The 23,423-nt window shown below is 50.9% G+C and overlaps 1 protein-coding gene across 1 annotated transcript in view; it reads right to left on the minus strand.

Annotated features, from left to right (window-relative positions):
• Nucleotides 1-397: 397 nt before the first annotated feature.
• TNFRSF8 (TNF receptor superfamily member 8) overlaps nucleotides 398-23,423 on the minus strand; it is a 30,416-nt gene continuing 7,390 nt past the window's right edge. Inside the window, exons 5-12 of the mRNA XM_061184103.1 lie at nucleotides 22,396-22,548; nucleotides 15,584-15,677; nucleotides 15,144-15,289; nucleotides 13,999-14,100; nucleotides 13,811-13,864; nucleotides 6,849-6,874; nucleotides 4,341-4,530; nucleotides 398-678 (exon numbers count right to left, since the gene is read on the minus strand). Of these exons, the coding sequence (XP_061040086.1) occupies nucleotides 434-678; nucleotides 4,341-4,530; nucleotides 6,849-6,874; nucleotides 13,811-13,864; nucleotides 13,999-14,100; nucleotides 15,144-15,289; nucleotides 15,584-15,677; nucleotides 22,396-22,548 (1,010 nt within the window). The 3' untranslated portion in view covers nucleotides 398-433. The remainder of the gene's footprint in view (nucleotides 679-4,340; nucleotides 4,531-6,848; nucleotides 6,875-13,810; nucleotides 13,865-13,998; nucleotides 14,101-15,143; nucleotides 15,290-15,583; nucleotides 15,678-22,395; nucleotides 22,549-23,423) is intronic.

Consider the following 23,423-nt stretch of genomic DNA (forward strand, 5'->3'; position numbering starts at 1 on the left):
GAATCTGCAGGCATCTGGGTCCCGAGGTGCCTCCTGCTGCGGAGACAGTGATGTGCCCTGGGCCCTGGGCCCACCGTGGAGGCTACAGAACAGGGAAGGACTGACAGCCGCAGAAGGCAGGGTGCCCAGGCCCTGCTGGCTGGCTGTTGCCCCAACACACAGCGCTGTTCAGATCCAGCCGCTTGGTTGTCTCTGCCGCACAGGCCCGGGCTCCCCAGGGTCTGGGTTGGGGGGTAGCTGGGTGGGGAGGCAGGTACAGACCAGCAGAGCCTCCTGCGTTGATAGGCTGGGTCTACCGCTGGATGCTGGAACCTCACCTCAGGCCAGATGGGCCTCTGCCACCAGGTTGGTGCTACCAGCTTGGTGTCACCAGGGTCACCGTGGCCTCCCAGAGGCGCCCAGCTGCCCTCTCAGTCCCAGCCCAGGCCAGGCCTCATTTCCCAGAGGCGGTCGTGGGCAAGGGGTCCTCCTTCCCTTCCTCCTCCACCGAGAACATAACGTCCCCACAGCTGCCCGTCAGTGGTTCCGTCTCCTGCTCCGGGTAGTGGGGGGCACGGTCCACCTCCAGATCCTCCTCGAACTCGGGCCCTGCCGGCCCCACCGGGCCCTGGCCCTCAGGCACCTTGGCCTTCACGGTCCCCACAATCACGGTGTCGGCCTTCATGATGTAGATGTTCTCTGCAAGGCAAAAGGGTGGGGGAGATGAGGCAAGGGCTCCAGCTGGATGGAAGCAAGGAGGCAGAGGAGGGTCCCAATCCCAGCTCTGCCACTTCTGCTGTGTGGCCTCAGGCAGATGGCACCGCCTCTCTGATACACAGTAGGCCCCCCCGCCGACTTCACAGGTAGCCTGAGGCTCAAAGGAGATAAAACAGCTAGGAACTGTGTGCTGAGGGGTTAAGGACTGGCCCATGTATAGGAAGTGCTTGTGATTTTCTCGACACTTCTGCCGAGATGGGGTAGAAGAGAAGAGAACAGGGTTAGGAGAGAAAGGAAGACGTGGGGAGAAATTGGGGAATGACATTGACACCAATAGCACCAGTGAACACTCGCAGAGTTTAGCCTGTGCCGGACGCTGTTCCAGATGCTTTTCACACATTAGCTCCCGAATCCTCGCATCACTTCCACAAGGTAGATAGTCTATCGTGATCCCCATTTACAGATAAAGAATCTGGAGCCCAGAGATGTTAAATGACCTGCCCAAGGTCACCAGGTAGTTAGTAGAAATCCCCAAAGAAACTCCACCCTGCCCAGCTGCCCTTTCAGTTCATATCCACGTGCCTAAAGCAGAAACCTGGGCGGGGGGGGGGGGGGGGGGGCGGGGCGCGGGTGGTGGTGGCAGGGGGACAGCAACATGTCCTGGTTTGCCTGAGATGATCCTACTGGTTTTAGTATTGAAAGTTCCACATCCCAGGAACCTCTTCAGTCTGGGCAAACCCAGACAGACGGTCACACCCTACAGAAACCTCAACCCTGTAAATAATCACCAACAGCCTGTGATCTGGACAGCTTTGCAGGGGCCGGTATATCTTGATGTTTATTGCTTATTGCTATGTGCCTGCCTAGCACATAGGGCCGCTTGTGTGGCTCGCGTGGATGAATAACCAGCCCAGCCTGTTAGAGGCATGATCCCCCGCGGTCTGCTGACCACCTGCTACTAGGGCTTTGGAGTCTCAGGGGAGCTAAGTAAGGTGCCCAAGAAGCTGGGACGTGGGGAGCCTGGCCTTCACCCAGGTCAGCTAACTCCAAACACCAGCAGCCCAGCTTCTGATGGCCTTGAGCTCAGGGCAGGGTGCTAGCTCCCAACCGCTCAGCCCTGGAACTCTCTCTGGAGTCTGAATGGGGAAGCTCAAGAGGGAACTTGAGCGCTAGGGTGGGGCAGGGAGCTCGGAATCCCTGCCTCTCTGAGGAACCCAGTTACACCCCTCTGATTCAGGAACCCCCCCAAAGATTCTGGGGGCCCCCGCACGCTCAACCCCATTGCATAATGCCAGTTCTTCTGTTTTGGTCTTTGATACTTCCAGGATAGAGAGAAGTGTTCAAAATAGCAGTGAGAACTAGAGGGAAGGCTACAAGCGTGAAACAAGCTATGGGCTGGGAGCACCCCCTACACCCCAAAAGAGAGAGCGTGGCCTCAAGCCACATACCCTCCATCAAGACCTGCAGGTCCTTTGCCCTGGGAACCTGACCAGAAGGGCTGGCAAAAGATGGGAGCCAGTGATGGTGAGGGAGAGGGGACCCCAGGAGGTGAGAGAACACAGAGGAGGCCACACAGTGCTAGAGGAGATGAGACAGACAGACAGACAGACATAGAGGAGTAGGGGTATGGAAGAAGAGGGGTGAGTTTGTCCAGGGAGAAGCAACCAAAGCTGGGGGCCGGGCTATCATCCCCTCACATTCCTCAGGTCCTGATTCCTCTAGCTCTATCCCCCATCACAGGGCTGCCCACTCCCCAGTTGGGAGAGGAGGGTCTTCCAGAAGTTGCTTGGACTTCCTGCCCCACCCAGGGCTCCAGAATCCAAGGAAGTTGTCCTGGACGGGGAGGGGGATGAAGATGAGGGGAAGGGGCTCCCCCTGCCTGGTGCCCAGGGGTAGAGGGGTAAAGTGCAACCAGAGTTTGGTCCCCTTGGGAACTGGACAAGGGGGTACTCCTCTAGGGAGGTGTCAGGAGAACAAAGGGCTCACCATCTCTTGAATGTCCCAAAAGAATCTCCAACCTGCTTACCAGCCAGGCTTACAGGCCAGGCTGCCCACGCTCCAGCCCACCTGGGAGTCTGGTGCCTCCCTCCCCCCTCTCCCCCAAACACTCCCAGAGCCCCAGCCCTGTGGTTCCAGGCACTGCACTCAGCATTGACTCAAATGTTCAAATTAGGAAACTTGCAGGAGATGCCTTCAGCGGTATTTCCCAAAATACATTCTTTTCCAGTAAAACATGCTGAAAGCTACAATTCCAAAAGTTTCAGTTTGGTGCTAAGGGTTCTGCCCTAAGGAGTTCTATCCACCAATCCCTGCCACACAAATGTGTAGGACGATCACAAATGCCTCTTTGGAATTATCTCAGTGATGGTTAACCCTCCAAAGACAGAGATGGAGCCAATTAAGGTCCTGCCCCCGGGGAGCTAACAGCCAAGTGGATGGGGGTGGGGGTGGGGAAGGAGGCTGCAAACACACGCTGCTGGGTGCTGAGGACACTAGGAGGGGAGGCCTGGGCTCTGGGGCCGCACAGCACAGGGGCGTCTCCTAGACGGGAGAGTGGAGAGGGCAGGGAGGGCTTCCTGGAGGAGGAGGCAAATAAACAGGGTCCTCAGCACATCAAGAATTAACTAGATTCAAGGAGGTGGAGTTGGCTGTTTCAGGTGAGAAAGCAGCGCCCCCGGAGCTCAGAAGTGAGAGAGGGCTCCGTAGATTAGGAAACTGACATTGAGTGGGAGGAGCAGACCTGTGGGGTGGGGAGGCTGGCAAGCCTGGTGGGGAGGATGCAGCTTAAATGCCAGAATAAGAAGCCTGGAATTCACCCTGCAGGTACCAGGGACCCCCTGGAGGGCTTCAAGCAGGGGTGTAATATGGGCAGGTATCCATTTTGGTAGAAACGCTCTGGTTGTAGCAGGGTGGAGAGGAGGGGAAGAGAGGCAAGGAGGCCTGCGGGAAGGGAAGGTTCATCCTGGCTGGAGGGTGGCTGCAGTTCTGGGCGCGCTGGTCTCCGGGTTCCACCACAGGGTACTGATGCGGACAGACCGGGGGTTTTGGAGCCTGCAAGCCGTGCTGCCACTAGGTAGCTGTGTGACTGGGAAAATCACTTCTCTCCCCTGAACCGCTGTTTCCCCAATTGTAAAAAGGAGGGAAAGACCCCATCCTCAGAAGGCTGTGTGACAAGAGGTGACGAGCGTGCCTTGCCCAAATGCATCAGCCAAGCGGCAGCTCTTACTTCCCTGATGTCTCCCTCCATCCCCCTCAGGGGCCCTTCGTTGGGGGCTGGGCTGGCGGTAACTTTCCCTCTAATCACAGCAGGCACCAGGCAGGGGGAGCCCCACCCCCCAGGACAACTTCATGCGCACCATTTCACGAATTTTCACGCTGGGCTCCGTGAAGTCAGAACTCCTGCTATTCCTATTTTACAGAAATTTACACTGGGATGAAGAGGTGGAGCAAGCGGCTCGATACCCCTGAGGATGGCTTAACTCCTTCACAAACATCGTCTCCTACTCATGAGGGCCAGTGGAGGAACCCCTGCCTCTTCCTTGCTGGGCCTTCCGTCCTCAGGGTCTCTAGCCCCCGCTGGGGGCTCAGGGCCCATCTCCCCCTGCCCCTGAGCACCCCGGGACCCCCCAAACAGGCCGACTCACCAATCCTGTTGTTGGTGTGCTCCGTGGTCCCTCGGGGCTCGGGAAGGTCCATGGGGGTGGAGGGGCTGCTGGCTGGGCTGGCCTCCAGCAGCTGCAGGCTCTCCAGGTTGGGGCAGGTCTCCACAGCTGGGGGGCTCATTAACCCCTGCTCCTCACTGCCCGGCTCTGCCACTGATACGCTCCTGATCAGCTGCAGTGGGCACAGAGGAAATGGTGCTGATGCAGGATGCCCCAACCTCCCCCAGTCTCTGAGCTGGGGAACCCCTGTTTCTTCATCTCCATAGACCCCAGTGAGTCTCCCTCTCTGCTTTAAAGCCGTCATGAGCTACCCTGGGCTTCTCAGCCTTGAGAGCCTGACACACTTGAGTGTGGGACCCTGTGAAGTCACGTTGTTTTTAACTTGTACTAAATAACGATACTGTCAGCATTGCATACAGTGCTTACCACGCGCGTGGCCCTTGACATGTGTTAATCCTTAACAACCACTCTACAAGGTGGCTAATATTAGCACCCTCCCCATTTTACAGATCAGGAAACTGAGGCACAGAAGAGTCAAGTAGCTTGCTCAGGTTTAGTTGGTAAGTGTCCGGCCAGTGCTTGAACCCCACCCAGTATCTCGCTTTGGAATCCATGCACGTTAGCCCCAGTCTACAAGTATCAGCTCCAGGCCCACCCCAACTCCCCTGCTCCTGGGACAGCAGCCTTTTATGATCACACAAATGTATTCTAAAAACAGTTATGTCTCAGGAAAATGTTGGTTTCGTTTTTCACTTTTCTGTAAGTGCCAAGGAGAAGTGCTCTTGTAAAATGTTCTAATGTAAATACCATTTACCTTCAGCCTTCAAAAGGGAATGAGTTTGAGTAAGGCAGAAAGTATAGCTACATAATCCTGAATATTCCTTTTTTTTTTTTTTTAATTTATTCATTTTATTTTTGGCCGCATTGGGTCTTCGTTGCTGCGTGCAGGCTTTCTCTAGTTGTGGCGAGTGGGGGCTACTCTTCGTTGAAGTGCGTGAGCTTCTCACTGTGGTGGCCTCTCTTGTTGCGGAGCACGGGCTCTAGGCACGCGGGCTTCAGTAGTTGTGGCTTGCAGGCTCTAGAGCGCAGGCTCAGTAGTTGTGGCGCACGGGCTTAGTTGCTCCGCGGCATGTGGGATCTTCCCGGACCAAGGCTCGAACCCGTGTCCCCTGCATTAGCAGGCGGATTCTTAACCACTGCGCCACCAGGGAAGTCCCCTGAATATTCTTTTAAAATAATTTGAAGTCCAAAAGACGGTATTCTTGAACATGTTACTATTAATGCTTTGGCCCACGTGGCCAGAAGATATTTGATTATCTTACAGATCGTTAAATACCTTTTCATGAAATTTCTTGGCCTCATAACAGCAACCTGTCTGACCCAAGCATGTCTGAATGTGATCTCCCATGATTTGAACTTGAACTTGTATTGTGGTTCCATCTATTACGTTTAAAAATAAAGGATGGAAACCGTTCTCATGTACGAAAGTTCGAGTTAAAAGAAAGTAACAGAAGAACTGATAAGTGGAAGAAAAAAAGCGGGCGAACCATGCACACCTGAGAGCCAGCCCATGTGGTGTGCTTTGTCCTGCCCCCCCCTCAGCCACGGAGGGCAGTGCCCCTGATCTTCCCCGCACTGGTCCCCGCGCTGCCCCCGGCAGGCTGGGCACAGAGCAGGGCGCCAGGACAAGCCCGATGAGGGCCTGGTGTACGTGCCGCATCTTGGGTGGTTGCAGGATCAGCAGTAACGGGTGCAAAGCCCCCAGCCCAGCGCCCGCACACGGCGAGCACTTCATAAAAGGCAGGTGAAAACGCTCTTGCTAGGAGGCAGCTCAGGGTAACGGTTCAGAGCACCAGCCTTGGAGTCACACAAACCAGGCCTCAAATCCTAGCTGATCTATTTTCCAACCGTGGAACCACCTTTCCTGCCTGGGCACCCGTTTCCTCTTCTACACAATGGGACAACAGCACCAACCTCTGTGTTTTGTAAGGACTACCCAGAATAACTGCAAGAAAGCACAAAGCCAGGTGCCTAGTTCACCTAAGTGCTCCGTATGAGAAAGCACAAGTTCCAGAAGTCTGTGCTGCCGATTTGACATCCCAGCTTTGAGGACGAGACTCACGGAGGAGTGATGGAGAAAGGGGGGAATGAACACAGCCTTCCCTCTGACCACACCTGGCACCCACATGGCCAAAACCAAATCCACTGTCTGGCAGGCCCTTCTGGAAGTCCCCGGCAGGATGAGCCAGGAGCCGAGGCTGCTGTCTGGGGTGGGGCTCCGCATCCTCGGCCAGGGCCTGGCTCAAGCCCCACTGTGCTCAGCACTCCCTGCGTGGGGCAGACCCGGCCTGAACTTGCAGGGGAACCTGCACCTGGGCCCTGGGAGGGCTGGGATCCACGCAGCCGCTCTCAGAACCAGCAGATCTGCTAGGGAAGGAGTCAGAGTTAAGGGCACAAAGCTGGGGTACGGGCAAGGGAGGGGCTACTTACTGTTGGGTTCCTCCCGGGCCTGGAATCTGCAAAGAGCAAAAGAGCAGTGACTTCACCAAGGCGGGTCTGGCAGCTGCCTGGCCCTGCCCCCCCCCCACCTGTGTGCAAATGCCCCCTCCACTGCCCCCAGGGTGGCAGCTGGTGCCTCGGTCAGACCTGGAGAGCAGTGGATGGGTTTCAGGCCCAGGGACCAGGGCCCAGGGCCCAGGGGCTCACTTCCCAGCAGCAGCCAGAGAATGGGGGAGTCACCTCTCTTCCAGCCACCAGGTCCCCTCAGCATACCAGACCCCCTCCGCAGCCCACCCACTCCCACACACGCGCAGGAGTGGTTCAGGACGGGCGCGCACCCCAGCTGGAGCCGAAGACACTTCTGCTGGGTCAGAAGTTGGTCTGTGGCTGCTGCTACCACCTGGTGGCCTCCAGGGGCTGGAGAGGCCAGAACCCCCAGAGCACCATGTGAAACTCACACGGAGGACCCCTAGGTGATAGAGAGCGGGTGACAGGTCCTGAGGACCTTTTCTTAGACCTGCATCGGACATGCCTAAAGCCAGTGGACCCCGGAGCCCTTTTGGCTCAGGCCAGCGTGAGTTCGGTTTTCTATCACGTGTGCCTGAAATAGCCCACGTGACCAGTCTCACCGGTCATCCCACTCCCTGCAATCCCACCCTCTGGTGGGCTCAGTATGCAATGATCCTTAGGGCACGACCTTTATCTTCTCATCCCAAACGCCACCCTCCTCTCCAACTTTCCTCTCCTATTAAACTGGGCTCCGGGTCATGGCCAAGTATATGTTGACATTTAATCACGGCCCAGTGGCCACCTGGGAAAGCTGGAGATGGTACCAGGCACCTGTCTAAGCCAGGGCGAGTCAACTCCCAGGAGCTGACCGTCCTCTGGGGGCACACGGCCTCTTACGACTCCCGAAGAGGTCACCTACAGAGACTTGGCTTTTGTTGCTATTCGGTGTGCACACCTAACCAGAGAAACCTCGTGAAAAGAGGCCAGCATGCCAGCTAAGTCACCTCTGGAAGACCGTCTGACCTCAGCCCCTCTAGGGAATGAGCATCCCCGAATCCTAGCAGAAACGCTCACTGGAGGCCGACTGACCACGATAATACAAGACTGGCAGTTTGACCCCGCTGTGTGGACACCAGGTCAGTCTGGGAGACACTCTTCCATGTCCCTTTTAAATGACCATCAGCAGGTAAAGTGTCTAAAGGGGAAACGGATCAGAATAATGGTCAAAAGAAGCACGTGTGTAAAATGACACAATTCTTGACTCTTGATTTAACAAATCAGGTAATGCTGTTGCCAGCAGAGTGGTCACCTTGAGAGGCCGTGGCCCCTCCCACGAGGCGGCCACTGTCCGTTGCCGAGCCAGCACTTTGAGAAACACTGTCTGGCCTGAGGCACATTCTTTTAAACGATGTCAGTGAAGCCAAATCTTCATCCTTTGAGAGTGATTTTGACTTTTGCAAACAGCCAACTGTCATTTGGCAGCAAGTCAAAAATAGGAAAAAAAAGGGTGTGACCGAGTAACAAGACAAAAGAAATTAAAATGATAAAATGCAGTCTTGGAGAGGACGTGGGTAAACAGGAACACAGCTGCTCATGCCCTGTGAACTGGTTTCCTCTTTCTCAAGAGCCATCGGGCAAGGAAAAAACTTCACGCACTTTGACCCAGTAATCCCTCTTCAGGGACACACCCTCAGGAAATAACCCGAGGGAAAGCGACCAGCCTGTACACAGCGGTGCACTTTATAATAACCAAACAATGGAAAACAAGACAGGTGCCAAACAATAAAGCAGCTTAGCAATCCTTCATCGCAGGCCTTCCTAGCAGTGAAACCCCAGCACAACATCTTTCACCTTTCCCAGCCTTTAGTTCTCTCATTTGGAAAAGGGGACAGATCATGCCAACTTTGGAGGGTTTTTATGAAGATTAAATGAGATCTCAAAAGTGAAGGTGCCCAGGGATTAATCACGTGGAGAGCATAAACCCTTGATATGTTGTGACGAAAATAACACTGAACCCGTATGGTCTTCCTCTCCCAAACCCACAACTCCAATCTAATCAGGAGAAAAACACTAGACAAACTCTAAACAGAGAGCCATCCTACAACTTAACCGACAAGCAAGTCGTAGGATGCAACTTAACTCCTCAAAACTGCCAAGGTCAGCAAAAACAAGGAAAGCCAGAAACTGTCACAGGCCAGATGAGCCTAAGACATGATGACTAAATGTAATGTGGTGTACTGGGTGGGATCCTGGAGCAATGAAAGGACATTAGGCAAAACTAAGTAGATCTGAACAGAGTATGGACTTTAGTTAATACAATAGTAATGTATCAGTATTGGTTCGTTTATTGCGACAAACTTACCGCACTAATGTAAGATGCTCATAATAGGGGAAACTGGGTGTGGGCTATACGGAAACTCTCTGTACTAACTTCTCAAATTTTCTGTAAGTCTAAAACTTCTCTAAAAAATGAAGTCCATTTAGAATTTTTTAATTAAAACGTTTAAAAGGGAAGGTGACCGGGAGGCCGCCTAGCACATAGGGGCCCCAGGATACTCCAGTGGCTTGGCAACTCCATCACACCGAAAAGAAAATCAGCATTCGATACTGACTCTCAGAAACAAGCATAAAATAACATCAAGGTGAAAAGGCAGAATCCAGAGGCACCAACATCGGCCTACAGGCGTGTTACAACCCTCATGAGTACTTTGATGAAGACCTAGAACAAATCGTGCCAAGTACAGAGGTCAGATTTCATAAGTGCTTTTCCCCTAAAATGTCGCTTCAGTCCACTGTCTTCACTTATTGGTATCCTTGCTTTTTGGAATAAGAACAATTTTCTCATAAAATATGTCCAGCATCCCAGGACACAAGTCCAGGGACACACGCACTGGGCATCGGTGGGCCCCTCCTCCCTTGGGGAGAAGTGCCTGGTTTCCCAGGGCTTCTCTGAGGGCTGCTTAAGCCAAGCACGTGGGTTCTGACACCCGAGTTATCCATCCCTTCCATTCCCATTGCTCTCCCCTTTCAGTCCCATCCCCTCTCTGGCCTGGGGTCCTGGCTGCTGTGGAAAGCAGAACAGACCCAAGGAAGGCATTTGGCAACAAGCACCCCTAGATTCAAATCCAGGACAGGGCAGGGAATTACAAGCTAAGCTGGGAATATCGTAGAATAAAGCAGTGCTCCAGTGAATTCCCTGGCGGTCCAGTGGTTAGGACTCGGCACTCTCAATGCTGAGGGCCAGGGTTCAATCCCTGGTTGTGGAACTAAGATCCCACAACTCTCCCATCTCGGCCAAAAAAGGAAAAAAGAAGAAGAAGAAAGAAAGGAAGGAAGGAAGGAAGGAAAAAAGGAGGGAGGGAGGAGGGGAAGGAAGGAAGGAAGGAAAGAAGAAGAAAGAAAGAAAGAAAGAAAGAAAGAAAGAAAGAAAGAAAGAAAGAAAGAAAGAGAAAGAAAGAAAGAGAAAGAAAGAGGAAGGAAGGAAGAAGAAAGAAAGAAAGAGAAAGGAAGGAAGGAAGGAAGAAGGGAGGGAGGGAGGGAGGAAGGAAGGAAGGAAAGAAAGAAAGAGAAAGAAAGAAAGAAAAAAGAAAAAACAAGTGCTGCAAACACAGAAGGATGGGGACAAAAGGACACAACAGCCAGCTTGAAGGGGCCCCCACTGGCCTAACCTGGGAAAATTTGAGCATCAAATTAAGTAATGATGGCAGTACAGTAAGAGAGGAATCCATGAGTCCAGACAGATATACATACAGAAATGGAGCAAAGTTGACGAGGCACCAGTTATTCACAGAACCTCAGAGTACTTAGCAATGACCACGGAGGAAAGAGGACTTCATGGTGGAGAAGCCTGGCAGACACCACGCTAATCAAGGGCTCATGGAGAACATGGCGGGGAAGGGACAAAGGGAAACCTGGTGGGGTGGAGGCCTCCCTCCCGGGATCCTCCCACCAAAGACGCACCACCTGAATCCAAGCGTGAGGAAACGTCAGGCAAACCCAAGGTGAGGGCCAGCCACAGAATCACTGGTGGAATCTTCCAAAGTGGCAAGGTCATGACCGGGTGGGAAATCCAGACTGGAGGGGACACGAGACACGACCGCCAAATGCAGTACGAGACTCTGAATAGCATTCTTTTGCTCTATACGACATTATCTGGATCAATGAAGAAACTTGACTGGGGTCTGAAAATTAGTTGGTGGTGATGCATCAAAGTGAATTCTCTGATTTTGATGGTTTTACTACAGGCGTGTGAAATACTCAGGTACTCAGGGATGATACGGCATTAGGTCAGTAACTTACTCTCAAATGCTTCAAAAAAAATAAGTTCTCTGCACCGTCCTTGAGACTCTTCTGTACGTTTGAAATTGTTTCAAAACAAACAAAAAATTTTTCCAACTTAAACCTGCCTGAAGTAACAGATAAAGTGATGAGTATAGTGTCCTTTAAAAAGGGTTAAAAGAATTTCAATCAGTGTTTCTCAACCAGGAGTGACATTCCCCTCCAGGGGAAATTTGGCCATACCCGGAGACATTTTTGGCTGTCACAGATGGGAGGAGCTACTAGTATCCGGGGTGTCTAGAGACCAGGGAACTGCCTGACATCCTGTAATGCACAGGACAACTCGCTTGGCAAAGAATGATCCCATGCAGATGTCAACAGTGCCAAGGGTGAGACCCTTTATGCAAAAATCTCACCACCACCACCAACAAAATCCTGGTTGGTCGTACTGCTCATTAATCAAGTGGCCTTAAACAAGTTCCTTCATCTTCCTGTGCCTCAGCTTTCTCATCTGTGAAATGGGGATAACAGTGGGCGCCTCACAAGGAGGAGTAAAATGAGAACACGTGTGTGCCTGCCACCAAGTCAAATCCATTCAGAGATGGGGGTGAGCATCAAAGGGGCATCTGCCCAGATCGCTGATGCGCTGCTTACCGCACCACGGGCTCCCCCAGCCCTGGAGCTCCGGGACCGGGAGGGCTGGGGCAACCATTTCCATCCCGTTCGCCTTTAGTCATTTGAGCAACTGATGCTGGTCTGAAAGCTGGGGAGGGCAGTTTCCGTACCCAGCACAGGGCCAATATGAAGTGCCCCACGGAGACATGAAGGAGCAGACGAGTGAATAAAGGCTCCTGCACCCCCCCCCCAGCCCCCACTGCATCCACCCCGCTCAGTCCATATGCATCCTGCCCCCTGCGGCACCTCCTTCCCTCTCGGGCCTGGGAACCAGACCCCCAGGGACCCACCAGAAGCCAGCGGGCCAGAAACGGCCCCAAACAGAGTGGCCACCCCTGAGCCCCAGGTTTGGTTCCTGGTAGGTCTGGTTTCTTAAGGGAAGGTGCTTTCTGTCTTTCTTGCTCTCTCTCTGTCTTTTTTTTGGGGTGTGTGTGTGTGTGTGTGTGTGTGTGTGTGTGTGTGTGTGACAAAACTGCTATCACGGAGGTTTGAAGAAAAAAAATAAACTTACAGCAATGGAAACTCTAATACTAGAAAAATGTCAAGAAAGCAAACGCGGGTTTCAGTGAGACACTGAGCCTGACAGCTCATGGAAAAAGGCTTGAATTTGTCAAAACACAAAAACCCCCCTTGCGAAGGGAACGCAAGCACCTGCTTGTGAAACTCATCAAATCCAAAACATGCCTCACCAGACTGTGTTCAGGGGCCCAAGTCAGAAGCCGTGCTACAGCAAGGCTCTCCACGGGGCCTGGGGACCTGGGGGGCACGGTCTGAGTTGACCGCTGGGCTCCAGGGTGGGCACTGGGTGGTAGACAACCTGGTGGGGAGGAAGGAAGGGGGGGCAGGACTGAGCCCTCTACAAACAAGACCGGCCGTCTCCAGGACCAGCGCCTGAGTCTGGTGTGGCCCCTACAGGTGGTGTGGCCCCGGGTCTTGTCTCTTCTTTATGGAATGAAGAGCATCCCCTGCCTCCCCTGGGGCTCCTCAGTCAGTGAGTCCCTTTGCGGGAGCCTGCCTTGAAACCAGAAAGGGAAGTTCAGACCATTTGTGTCCACTCCTTCCCCTGTGGTCAGGGCCTGTACACAGTAGGTGCTCAATCAATGCTTGTGACATGCTGAGGAGGACGTTGCCCTGCCTTGAAAGAGGCTGCCCAGAGGAGAGGAGACACTTGGCACAAGATGGCTGGGGTCCCCTCCCCCGAGGTGAGAGCTGAAAGAGTCTGCTGCCTGGATGGGTGGAGCATGGAAGGCTGCCTGGAAGAGGTGGCTTGGAGGCTGGCCAAGGATCAGAGAGAGGAGTTCAGAAAAACGTAGAACTCAGGAAGGCCTGGGACTCCTGCTGAGGAAAAAGGCCCCAGACACGGGGGGCATCAGCAAACAGCAGCCACTATGTGCTGAGCTCTGACTACGTGCAGGTGCCCCGCACAGCACTTAACAGGCCCATCGCGATGGATCCACACGCCCGCCCTCTGAATTAGACCCCACTGTCCCCATTTTACAGATGAAGAAACTGAGACACAGAGGAATTAAGTAACTCACCCAAGATCATGTAGCTCATAAGGGGCAGAATCAGGATTCTAGCCCTGTCAGCCTACACCCACCCCCACCCCAACCCCTATGCCCTCAGCTGCCAGCAGGAGGGAGGGGGTGAGGGGAGGAAGGGAGGAATGGGGAGGGGAAAATAATAGGGAGGCTGGGAAGGGGCGACAGAGAGAAGAGAGGAAGGGAAGGCCTCTCCTGAGGGCACAATAGAGGCAAGAATGGAGGATAAGGTGGATTTTTGAAACTTCATGCCCGCACTCCATCCGACGCCGACCGGGGCATGTCACAGAGTTTCCACCCACATTATATTCCCACCACAGATGAGGTTGCACAGAAAGGAGGAGCAGCTTGTGGGAACCCCTACAGAGGGAGCCCCGAGGCAGATCCAAACCCACGGTCCAGAGCTGCTGTGTAGCCGCACGTAGCCCCTTTGGACCTCTGGACACTCACCCATAGGCTCCAGCTTGGGCTGGAAGGTCTGGACTGGGTAGCACAGGTGGAGCTCTGAAACGACAACGGGAGGAAGGCTAGGGATGCCAGCCTCAGACAGCCTCAGCGGGCAGGGCGGGAGAGGGACCCAGGCCAGGCTAGGACAGAGCACCCTGCCCTCCCAAGGCCCCAAGGACACATGCACTCACTCTGCCCCATCCACTTCCTGCAGCCCCTCCGGTGGCACAGGAGAAAGGAGCCAAAGCTGACGACCACCACCAGTGTCAAGATCACCCAGAAGAGCACAGGTCCTGGAACACAGAGGCGCCCTGCACTCTCGCCTGCCCTGGCACTGGTGGCCCCCGAACTCTGCATCATGGCGGTGAGCCGGGGCCCTATAGCAACCACACAGGACAGCCCTCGCCCCAGACTACTTCCTCCTGGACACAGACTCTACTGCGGCTGACAGGACCTGGTCCTTTGCCAACCCAGGACAGAAACCCAGATCCTGTCTATATCTATCTTGTCCAGCGCTTACCCACCTGTCCTTCCTCACCTGGCTCTAGGAAGCCCATTAGGCCAGGCCAGGGGGACTCCAGAGCCCACGCTCTTAACCACTATCTGGATATATTTCTTTACCACTTAATACTTAACTTGCTTTGCTACTTTTGAAAATCAATATATAGTTATTATCCTTTAAAGTCCGTTTTTAGATGTTAAAAAAGTAGCATGTGCCAGATAAGTGCTTCTCAAACATTCCTGTGCATGTGAATCTCCTGGGGACCATGTTAAAATGCAGATTCTGATTCAGTAGTCTGGGGTGGGGCTGGTAATTTGCTTTTCTAACAAGTTGCTGATGGTGACAGGTCCAGGACCTCTTTGAGCGCCGCTGGCCTGAGAACTACTGCCACCTAGTGTCTAAGAGTAGAACTGCAAGTCCTAAAACGCATGGTACTTAGAGCGACCGTCTAAGGGGAGCTGGTAAGGCTCCTGTGTACTGTACACTGCTTACTACCCTGCATGGTATATGCTGTTACAACGTTACAGGTGAGAAAACTGAAGCTCAGAAGAAGTAAGAAACTAGTCAAGGTCATGAAATCAGTCACCAAATATTTTCTGAGCAGCAATTATGGGCCATGGGGGTGAAGCTGTGAATAAAATCCCTGCTCAGAAGAATTAAGGAATCATCTCTAGCGAGTGACAGAGCCACAGCCCCAGATCAGGAAACCGGAGACCTGGGGTCAGCCTTGGTCCCCGCCCCCCCACGACCAAGTGGATGCTGTCGCCTAGTGAGAACCCTCCCTCCTGGTGGTCCCCAGGGAGGAAGGCCCTGCTTCATGGGGGTGATCATTACCTGAAACCAGAGTGGGCTTCCCTGTGGAGGAGAAGGAGATGGGAGTGCTGGTTGAGATAGAGGCGCGTCCCCGCACGTGGGTGACGTCCCCTCCATGCTCCTTACCAGTCAGGGAGTCGGCCAGGGAGATCAGGGAGGGGGTGGGGCTGCGGGGAGAGAGGCCAGAAGTAAGAAGGACACTCAAGATGGAAAAGGAGGCCTGAGACCCCAGTTCCCCTGCCTACTACAGCCACTGCCAGGCACTTTGAGGGCAGGGCCTGGGTTTCTAGGCCTTCGGGGCTTCCATGGTGCCAACACAGACCTAGGCTCACATTCTCCAAAATGACTTGTGGGCTTGGCCCAGAGATCTGGCCCAAGCCCCACTTCCACTCCCAGGCGGCTGCCCCCTGGGCATCCCCTGGGTATGAAGGGCAAATGGAGAGAGGGGGCCAAGGAGTCACCTGGCGGGCACCCCGCTGTCCTCTGCGTTGGTGCTGCAGTTAGAGCGGGTCCCCGGGGGAGGTGGCTCATAGGTGGTGTCCCTCTCAGCCGTACCTGCAGGTTAGAATTGGTGCCAAGGATGGTTACCAAAGGGGAAAGGGGGGAGGGAGGGATAAACTGGGAATCTGGGATTAACAGATACACACTACTATATATAAAATAGATAAACAACAAGGATCTACTGTATAGCATGGAACTATATTCAATATCTTGTAAATGAACTATACTTCAATTTTTTAAATTAAATTAAAAAAAAAAAGGAATCAGCGCCAAGGAGCCCTACCCATCTGGACTAGTGACTTCCAGGGAGGTAGCACCATGGGGCCGGAAGGACACTGCAGCCAGGCAGACCCAGGTCTGTGTCCTGGCTCTGTCTCCTCACTTCCTCTCTACCTCCCTCCTCCCTTCCCTCCACGTAACAACCCTTTATTGAGCACCTACTATGTACTGGGGACTATGCTGGGAGCTGGGACAGAGCAGTGAGCAAAACAGACAAGATCCCCACCACTGGGGGCCCACCGGCTGGTGGGGCTCACAGATTCAGGTGTCACACGAAGGCAGGTGGGGTCCCTGTAATGGGAGACTTGACCTCATCTGACCAGGGAGGCTTCCCTGAGGAAGGGGTTGCTGGGATGTGAGTAGGGGTGGGGATTTCTAAGCAGAGGAAATAGAAGGTGGGGGGAGGGAGGAGATGGCTCATAGCAGCATTCTTCATAGAAGTCAAAGAAGTGCAAACAACCCAAACGCCTATCCGCTGGTAAACAGATGAACAAAATGTAGTATATCTGTACCCTAGAATATTGTTTGGCAATAAAAGGAATGAAGTACTAATACAGCTACAGCATGGATGAACCTCAAAAGTGTTATGCTCAGTGAAAGAAGCCAGACACAGAAGAATGCATATTATGGAAATGTCCCCAAAACACTAATCTAGAGAAACAGAAAGTAGATTAGTGGTTGTCCAGGCTGGGGGTGGGCATGGGATTGACTGACCCATGCCCTACAAGGGTTAGGGTTAGTGAACTAACTAACCTACAAGGTTTCTTAGAAGGTGGTGATAGTTTCACAACTTTGTAAATTTCTTTAAAATTACTGAACTGTACACTTAAAACTAGTAGATATTATGGTATGTAAATTATACCGCAATAAAGCTGTTTTAAATGCTGGGTCTTTCTCCAAAAAGTGATGGTTTTAATTAGCAACAGGATGGGATAGGTGTGGTAGATTGCATGGTGGTCCCATCTCTGCATCCTGCCCCACATCCACACCCTTTGCCAGGTGACTCTGCAGCTCCTCCAGGTCAAGGCAGGTGTCTGTGTGTCCCCCACCCCTTTGGTGTCTGAACTTGGCCATGTGACTTGTCTGGTCAGTGTAACGGGAGAGAAGCGACGGCTGGGCCTTAAGAGGCATCTGACCTCCACCGCCCCCTTTCTGCACTCCCACCGTTGCCATAAGTAGACCACGCCAGGGGTGGGCAGCCAGCCCCCGCTGGTCCCAGAAGTACACGCAGAGCAAACCCAAACCAAACCTTCAAGCCCTGGCAAGACCGCAGAGCGGCCCAGCTGACCCACGGAGGAGTGAGAGATTAATGCTGCAACGTCGAGGTTTCTGTAACACACTATTCCTGTAGCTCTAATTGGCTGAGACGATCAGATTTGTGGATCAAAGTGGAAAAGCTGCTCCTTGGGGGACTTCCCTGGTTGTCCAGTGGGTAAGACTCTGTGCTCCCAGCGCAGGGGCCCAGGTTTGATCCCTGGTCGGGGAGCTAGATCCTGCATGCCGCAACTAAGAGTTCGCATGCGGCAACTAAAGATCCCACATGCCATAACAAAGATCCCACATGCTGCAACTAAGACCTGGAGCAGCCTAAATAAATAAATATTTCAAAAAAAAAAAGAAAGCTGCTCCTCATCCCCAGCCAACTGTGATCATGCGGGAAGGTGGCCTGGTGACTCTAGACTTCCTGGTTTTATTTAAGAGAAATCTCATTAAATAAATGTAAACAAATAAATAAATTTAAACATCTTCTGGTATGTAAATGTAGCCTCAATTCTTAAAGTTCTTTTCTTCTGAAATCAATTTTATTGAGGCATGATTTACATAGAAGGAAATGTCCCCTAAATGCACGTTTGATGAGTTTTGAGGAATGTGTACATTCAGCAGTCAGCCCTCCATATCTGCGGGTCACATCCGAGGATTCCACACCTGAGGATTCAACCAACTGCAGACTGATTGACCGCACGGATGCAGAACATGCAGAGATGGAGGGCCCACTGTACCTTGCCATTTTACATAAGGGACTTGAGCATCCTCAGATTTGGGTATCCCCGCGGATACTGAGGGATGACTGTACCTTCATGTAACTGTAACTCCACTCAAGATCTAGAACATTCCCACCTCCCCAGTAAGTTCCCTTGTCCTTTTGCAATCAATCCCCCCCAACACCCGGGCAGCCACAGATCTGCTTTATGTCACTACAGATGAGTTTGCCTCCAGAACTTCATTAGACAGAATTGTGCAGTGTGTACTCTTTGGTGTCTGGCTTCTTCCACTCAGCATAATGTTTCTGAGATTCATTCACGTTGCTTGTCTCAGTAATTCATTCCTTTTTATTACTGAGTAGTTGTTCCATCGTAGAGATGTACCTCCATTTATTTAGCCGGTGACCAGTTGATGGACATTTGGGTTGTCTCCAGTTTGAAGCTATTATAAACAAGGCAGCTATGAGTATTCTTGTACAAGTCTTTGTGAAAACATATAATTTCATTTCACTTGAGTACCTAGGAGCAGGAAGGCTGTGTCACTGTGTTGACCAGACAGAATGTCTTTGAGGACCAGTTCAAGCATGGTCATCTCTGATCTGACCCAGCCACCTCTTTTTACAAATGGAGAGAACCACAGAGCCGGAGCTAGAGTCAGAAATCAGGGCTCCTGAGTCCCAGCCCAGAGCACTTTCCATTGGACCACACTGCCTCCTGCCTGGGGCCTGAGCACTTTCTTACAACCTTATGATTAACTGCTTTTCTAGGGCAGAAAAAAAAAATGGCCCACATTTGAAGTAGGTCCAGCCCAGCTACTAACCCTCTCTGCCCCCATGTTCCTGGAGGGGGCACCCCTTCCCTTATGTGGTACAAAACAAACCTCCCGCCCACACACGCCTCCCTTCTAAAAGCTCTCATGATACCTCTCAGATTTTTCCTGAAACACTCTGAAGAGAAAGTGAGGCCAGGATTAATTTTCTTCTTGCATTGGTAGGGTCCTGAGGAGCCGTCTGATTTTGGGGGTCTCCAAATACATGCTATGTCTTTCCACGTGGTCACCAGACAATTACCTAAATTAGTTGAAGCCCGCAGGCCTTGGGCTATGAGGAAGATAACGCAGTTCGTTATGCTAATTTCTATTTGTATTTGAGATGTCGTGGGGATTCAGTGAGAGTTGGCTTCGAGAGGATTGGAGGAGCTCTTGGGCTCAAGAACACTAACTGTGGCTACACCCAGTTAGCACCCTCTGGCCTCTCTCTAAGGCAGCCTCGGTCTGAGCTGCCACTGGAACACCTGCGACAGGAACCAGCAACAGAACTGCTGCCCTTACTCTAAGCGGAGAAGGTGGGCCCAGCGCTCCTGGGTGCCTCTCATCCCTTCTCTGTATGTACCATACCTCACCCTCTTTTCTCCCTGGGTTACTGACCCTCCCCTTTTCTTCCTCCTTTGGATCTGAAGGTGAGAAGAAGGCATGGTTTAGCCCCTACTTAGTCTACCTGTGTTCTCCAGAGAGGGCCCATTGGAAGAGGGGGGAAAAAAGAAACTGCCTGCTCTTAGTCTCAATTCAGAAACTAAAAAAGATATACCAGATTTAAATATTTCTCTTTAAATTGAAACACCTAATCCTTGGGTCATTTGAAGGAGAATGGTCTTAACATCAAGGTCAAATGAATCCTTTTTTGGTACAACCAGAAATTGCTTAAAATCAGATGAAATTTTCATCTTCATATTTGAACTGTACATTTCTTGTCAGCTTTTTATCTTCCCTAGAGTTTTCAGTCACCTTTCTTTTCCTTGCTGATAAAAGAATAATGTGCCTTTACCATATCCTCAAGTTTTTCAACTCTACTACTCATGAAACTGACTGTAATTCTACCTTTTATTCCTACAGACAATTCCCTGGAGCCCTTCATTTTCTTGCTCTGATGGGGCTCAACCCGACGTTGTAATATCTTTAGCACAGCTGTCATTCTGGGACTTCCCTTCTTTGCTCTCCTGGGATAGAACCACTGTTTTCTAGATTTCGTGGCTTTTTCTTTTTTCTTTTTTGCCCCTCATTTAACAGAATTACATCTTCAAGTAACTTTCTAAGAAAGGATACATGGGGGAAAAGCAGAATTTCTGCCCTGTTATGTCTGAAAATGTTTTTATTCTGCTTTCAAACGTAATTGTATTTTAGCTAAGTAAAAAATTCTCTGTTCAACTAAGGAGGAGCTGGTGTGGTCCAGTAGAGAGCACTTGGCTACGGCTCAGGATCTCTGTGTTCCAGCTCTAGCTCCGGCACTATGTATGGTTCTCTCCACGTGTACAATGATGTGGTTGGATCAGATCACAGGTGGCCAGGTTTGATCTGGCCCTCAAAGACATTCTGTGTGGCCAGCACAGTGACCCAGTCTTCCGTCTCCTAGGTATTTACCCATGAAATGAAAATATATGTCCATACAAAGACCTGTACAAGAACAGTTGTAGCTGCTTTATTCAGTTGTAGCTGCTATTATTCATAATAGCCCTAAACTGGAAACAAGCCAGATGTCCATCAACTGGTGAATGGATAAATGGTGGTGCATCTATTATGTCTACATGTGGGTAATTGTCATTCATCCTGCTTTGCTCCTGGTAGGTCATTTCAATCTGAAGTCTCACTTTTCAGGTCAGGTACACAGGGAAAGTTGGGGCACCACCGTGGGAGCACACAGTAACTGTGTCGAGAAATGGTGTGCAGAAAACCCAAGGCTGGGAGCGGGGTGGGGTGGGAGGGTGGGACCACAGAGGAAAATTACGGCACTTTTGCTGACATCAGGCCTGAAGCATGGAAGGTGGTCGCCAGAACTAGCCTGGGCCTGTGGTTGCCGATGGACTGTCCACTCTGGAAGCATGACTGGGGCAGGACACCACCAGATGTCCCCACCCACAGGCCCTGCAGACAGACTCTGCAGCAGGAGGAGGAAAAAACAAATGTGGCCAAGAGAAGCCTCCTTTCTCCTGCAATGGTCCTCCAGCGCCCCCTACTGGCAAAGCATAGCATCACACTCAACGAGGAGAAATCTTCCAAGAGTCTAATGCTTTAAGGCACAGCAGGTACTCAAGGGTGAATTGGGACCTGAGAGGCAACAGATTGGTAACAAGGGCACTTTCTAAAAGCCATTTCTTGCCCTTTACTCTCTTGCTGTTCCTTCTTCTTTGCCTTCTGTTCTCACTTTGTGGTTGTAAAAACTTCTTGAATTTTTCTGTGGACACTAATTTTTTTCTCTTCCATTCCTGGGTTCATCATTGCTTCATCTGTAGTAAGTTTTTCTGTTTGCGTATCTTGTTATTCTCCTTCATACTGCTGTTTTTCCTTATAAGTCTGAAAATCTTCACTGCTCATTCATATTTATTTAAAAAGAACGATGTTGACCATTCCAGCGGCAGGTGGGGTTTCTTCTACAGTGTTGTTAGTATGTCATTTTCACAGTGGGTCTCTTCCCTCAGCAGGAGGTCTGCCTGGGAACTCTGGGCTCACGGGTGGGGAGTGTGAGCTGGCAGGCTCACTTCAGCGTGACTGAGCAGGAATAGCCCATTGACAGGATGTACTCCCAAAGACACAAGCAAAGGGGGCTTTGCACCAGAGTGGCCAACATCTAGCTTTCCCTAGATAGTCCTTCAGTGTCATTAGCCAAAAAGTTGATCATTTTCATCAGGAGATAAAAACTCAGGCACCATCTCTCAGACTGGTCAATGCCCATGGTATATCATTGTTACACATTTTTTTGCTGTTGTTATATTCATTCGTTTGTTTTATTTTTAGATTGTACTTTGGTTGGTGGGTTTTGCATTGTTACCAACTTTTAATTTTTATTTTCGAGATGAAGTTGCAGCTCACTGCACTTTCTAATTCTCCACGTCACCCCCATCCTTCATTTTACTTGCCTGCTCTAAGCCCAGAGCCTCTCTGGCGGGTCTTAGGAGCAACTTACCCCTCACTTTTCTGCAGGCCTCGTGGAGTGAATTCTAGTTACGTAAGCTTTCCTCCACTTGGTTTCATTTGTTACCACCCTTCCATCTGTTTTCCACCTTCTAAAAATTTGTTGAAATCTCTCATCTGCTGATGAACTCTTTTTTGTTTGTTTTTTTTGTCCACTGTCAAGGGTTTATACTTTTTTACACTCTGGTGAATGTCCATCATTTGAATTGGAAGCTTCTTCATAAACTTTATATTGATCTATCTTGAGTCAATAAAACAGCTTTGCAAACAAGTCAAGATTTTACCAGACCAACAATTTCAAGAAGAAGAATAAAAAATTTTTTTAATAATTTAAAAATTTTTAAATAATCCTCAGAAACTCTTACCAAAATGCCAAGTCTGGATTTTATCCCACTCCCTGGATCTAACTATTCAAAGAGAAAACATAGCCCAAACCTGACCTAGTTAACAGCTGGGATTGAAGGTCATTTGTCAGTTGGGGGTGGGGAGAGGTGCAGCCCTAGGGACAGAGAACTCAGCCCCTTGGTTGGGGGTGTGAACTGCTTACCCTGGAGCTTGGTGACCATCCCTGGTGGGCAGATGGGGCGGGTGACGCAGCGGGCACAGGAGTTGGTGGCTGACGTGGCACAGAACATGCCAGGTCGACACTCGCAGACACGGGAGGAGTTCCACATGCAAGGTGTCTTCTCCACGAGGTGGTCTGAGGGACAGAGAAGGGTCCTGAGGAAGGATAGGGATGGAGAGGGCAGGGGTCCTGAGAACCCCCAGGAGGACAGAGACATATTTGCCCAGGAGCACATGCTCATTTGATGATTCCGTTGAGCAGATCTTTTGATGCACAAAATAATTATGCTGAGCGAAAGAAGGCGGACAAAAAAAGGTGTATATAGGGACTTTCCTGGCAGTCCAGTGGTTAGGACTCCGAGCTTCCACTGCAAGGGACACAGGTTCGATCCCTAGTCGGGGAACTAAGATCCCACATGCCACGTGGCATGGCCAAAAAAAAAAAAAAGAGTATATACTCTATGATTCTGTTTATAGGAAAAGCCAGAAAATGCAAACTATTCCATAGTGACAGAAAGCATAACTGTTGCCTAGGAATGGGAGTAGAGGCAGGGAGCGATGGGAGGGATGGCATGGAGCATGAGGGAAGTTTTGGGGGGTGATGGACAGTTCATTGTCTTGACTGTGGTGATGGTTTCACAGCTACACACATATGACAAAACCTATCAAACTGCACACTTTAAACGTGTGCATTTTATTGTATGTCAACTATATCTCAATAAAGCTATTAAAAGAAAAAATCCAAAAAAAATAAAATAATGTTTTAAATAAAGAAAATAATTCAGAGAACAGGGGTGAGTGGGCATGTGTAGAGATGAACCAAGACTGGCCCTGACTGATAATTCTTTAAAACTGGGTGATGATAGTCCATAACCATTCCTGATTCTCTCTACTTCTGAATATGTTTGAAATTTTCAATGATGAAAAGTGGGTTTTTTCAAAAATCAAAAAAAATAATTGTTAGTGGTTTTGTAAAAGAAGAAGTATAATAATGCATTTATACATGTTTGG

The sequence above is a fragment of the Eubalaena glacialis genome, chromosome 3, assembly GCF_028564815.1.
Source record: "Eubalaena glacialis isolate mEubGla1 chromosome 3, mEubGla1.1.hap2.+ XY, whole genome shotgun sequence".
In the NCBI taxonomy this organism is placed as follows: Eukaryota; Metazoa; Chordata; class Mammalia; order Artiodactyla; family Balaenidae; genus Eubalaena; species Eubalaena glacialis.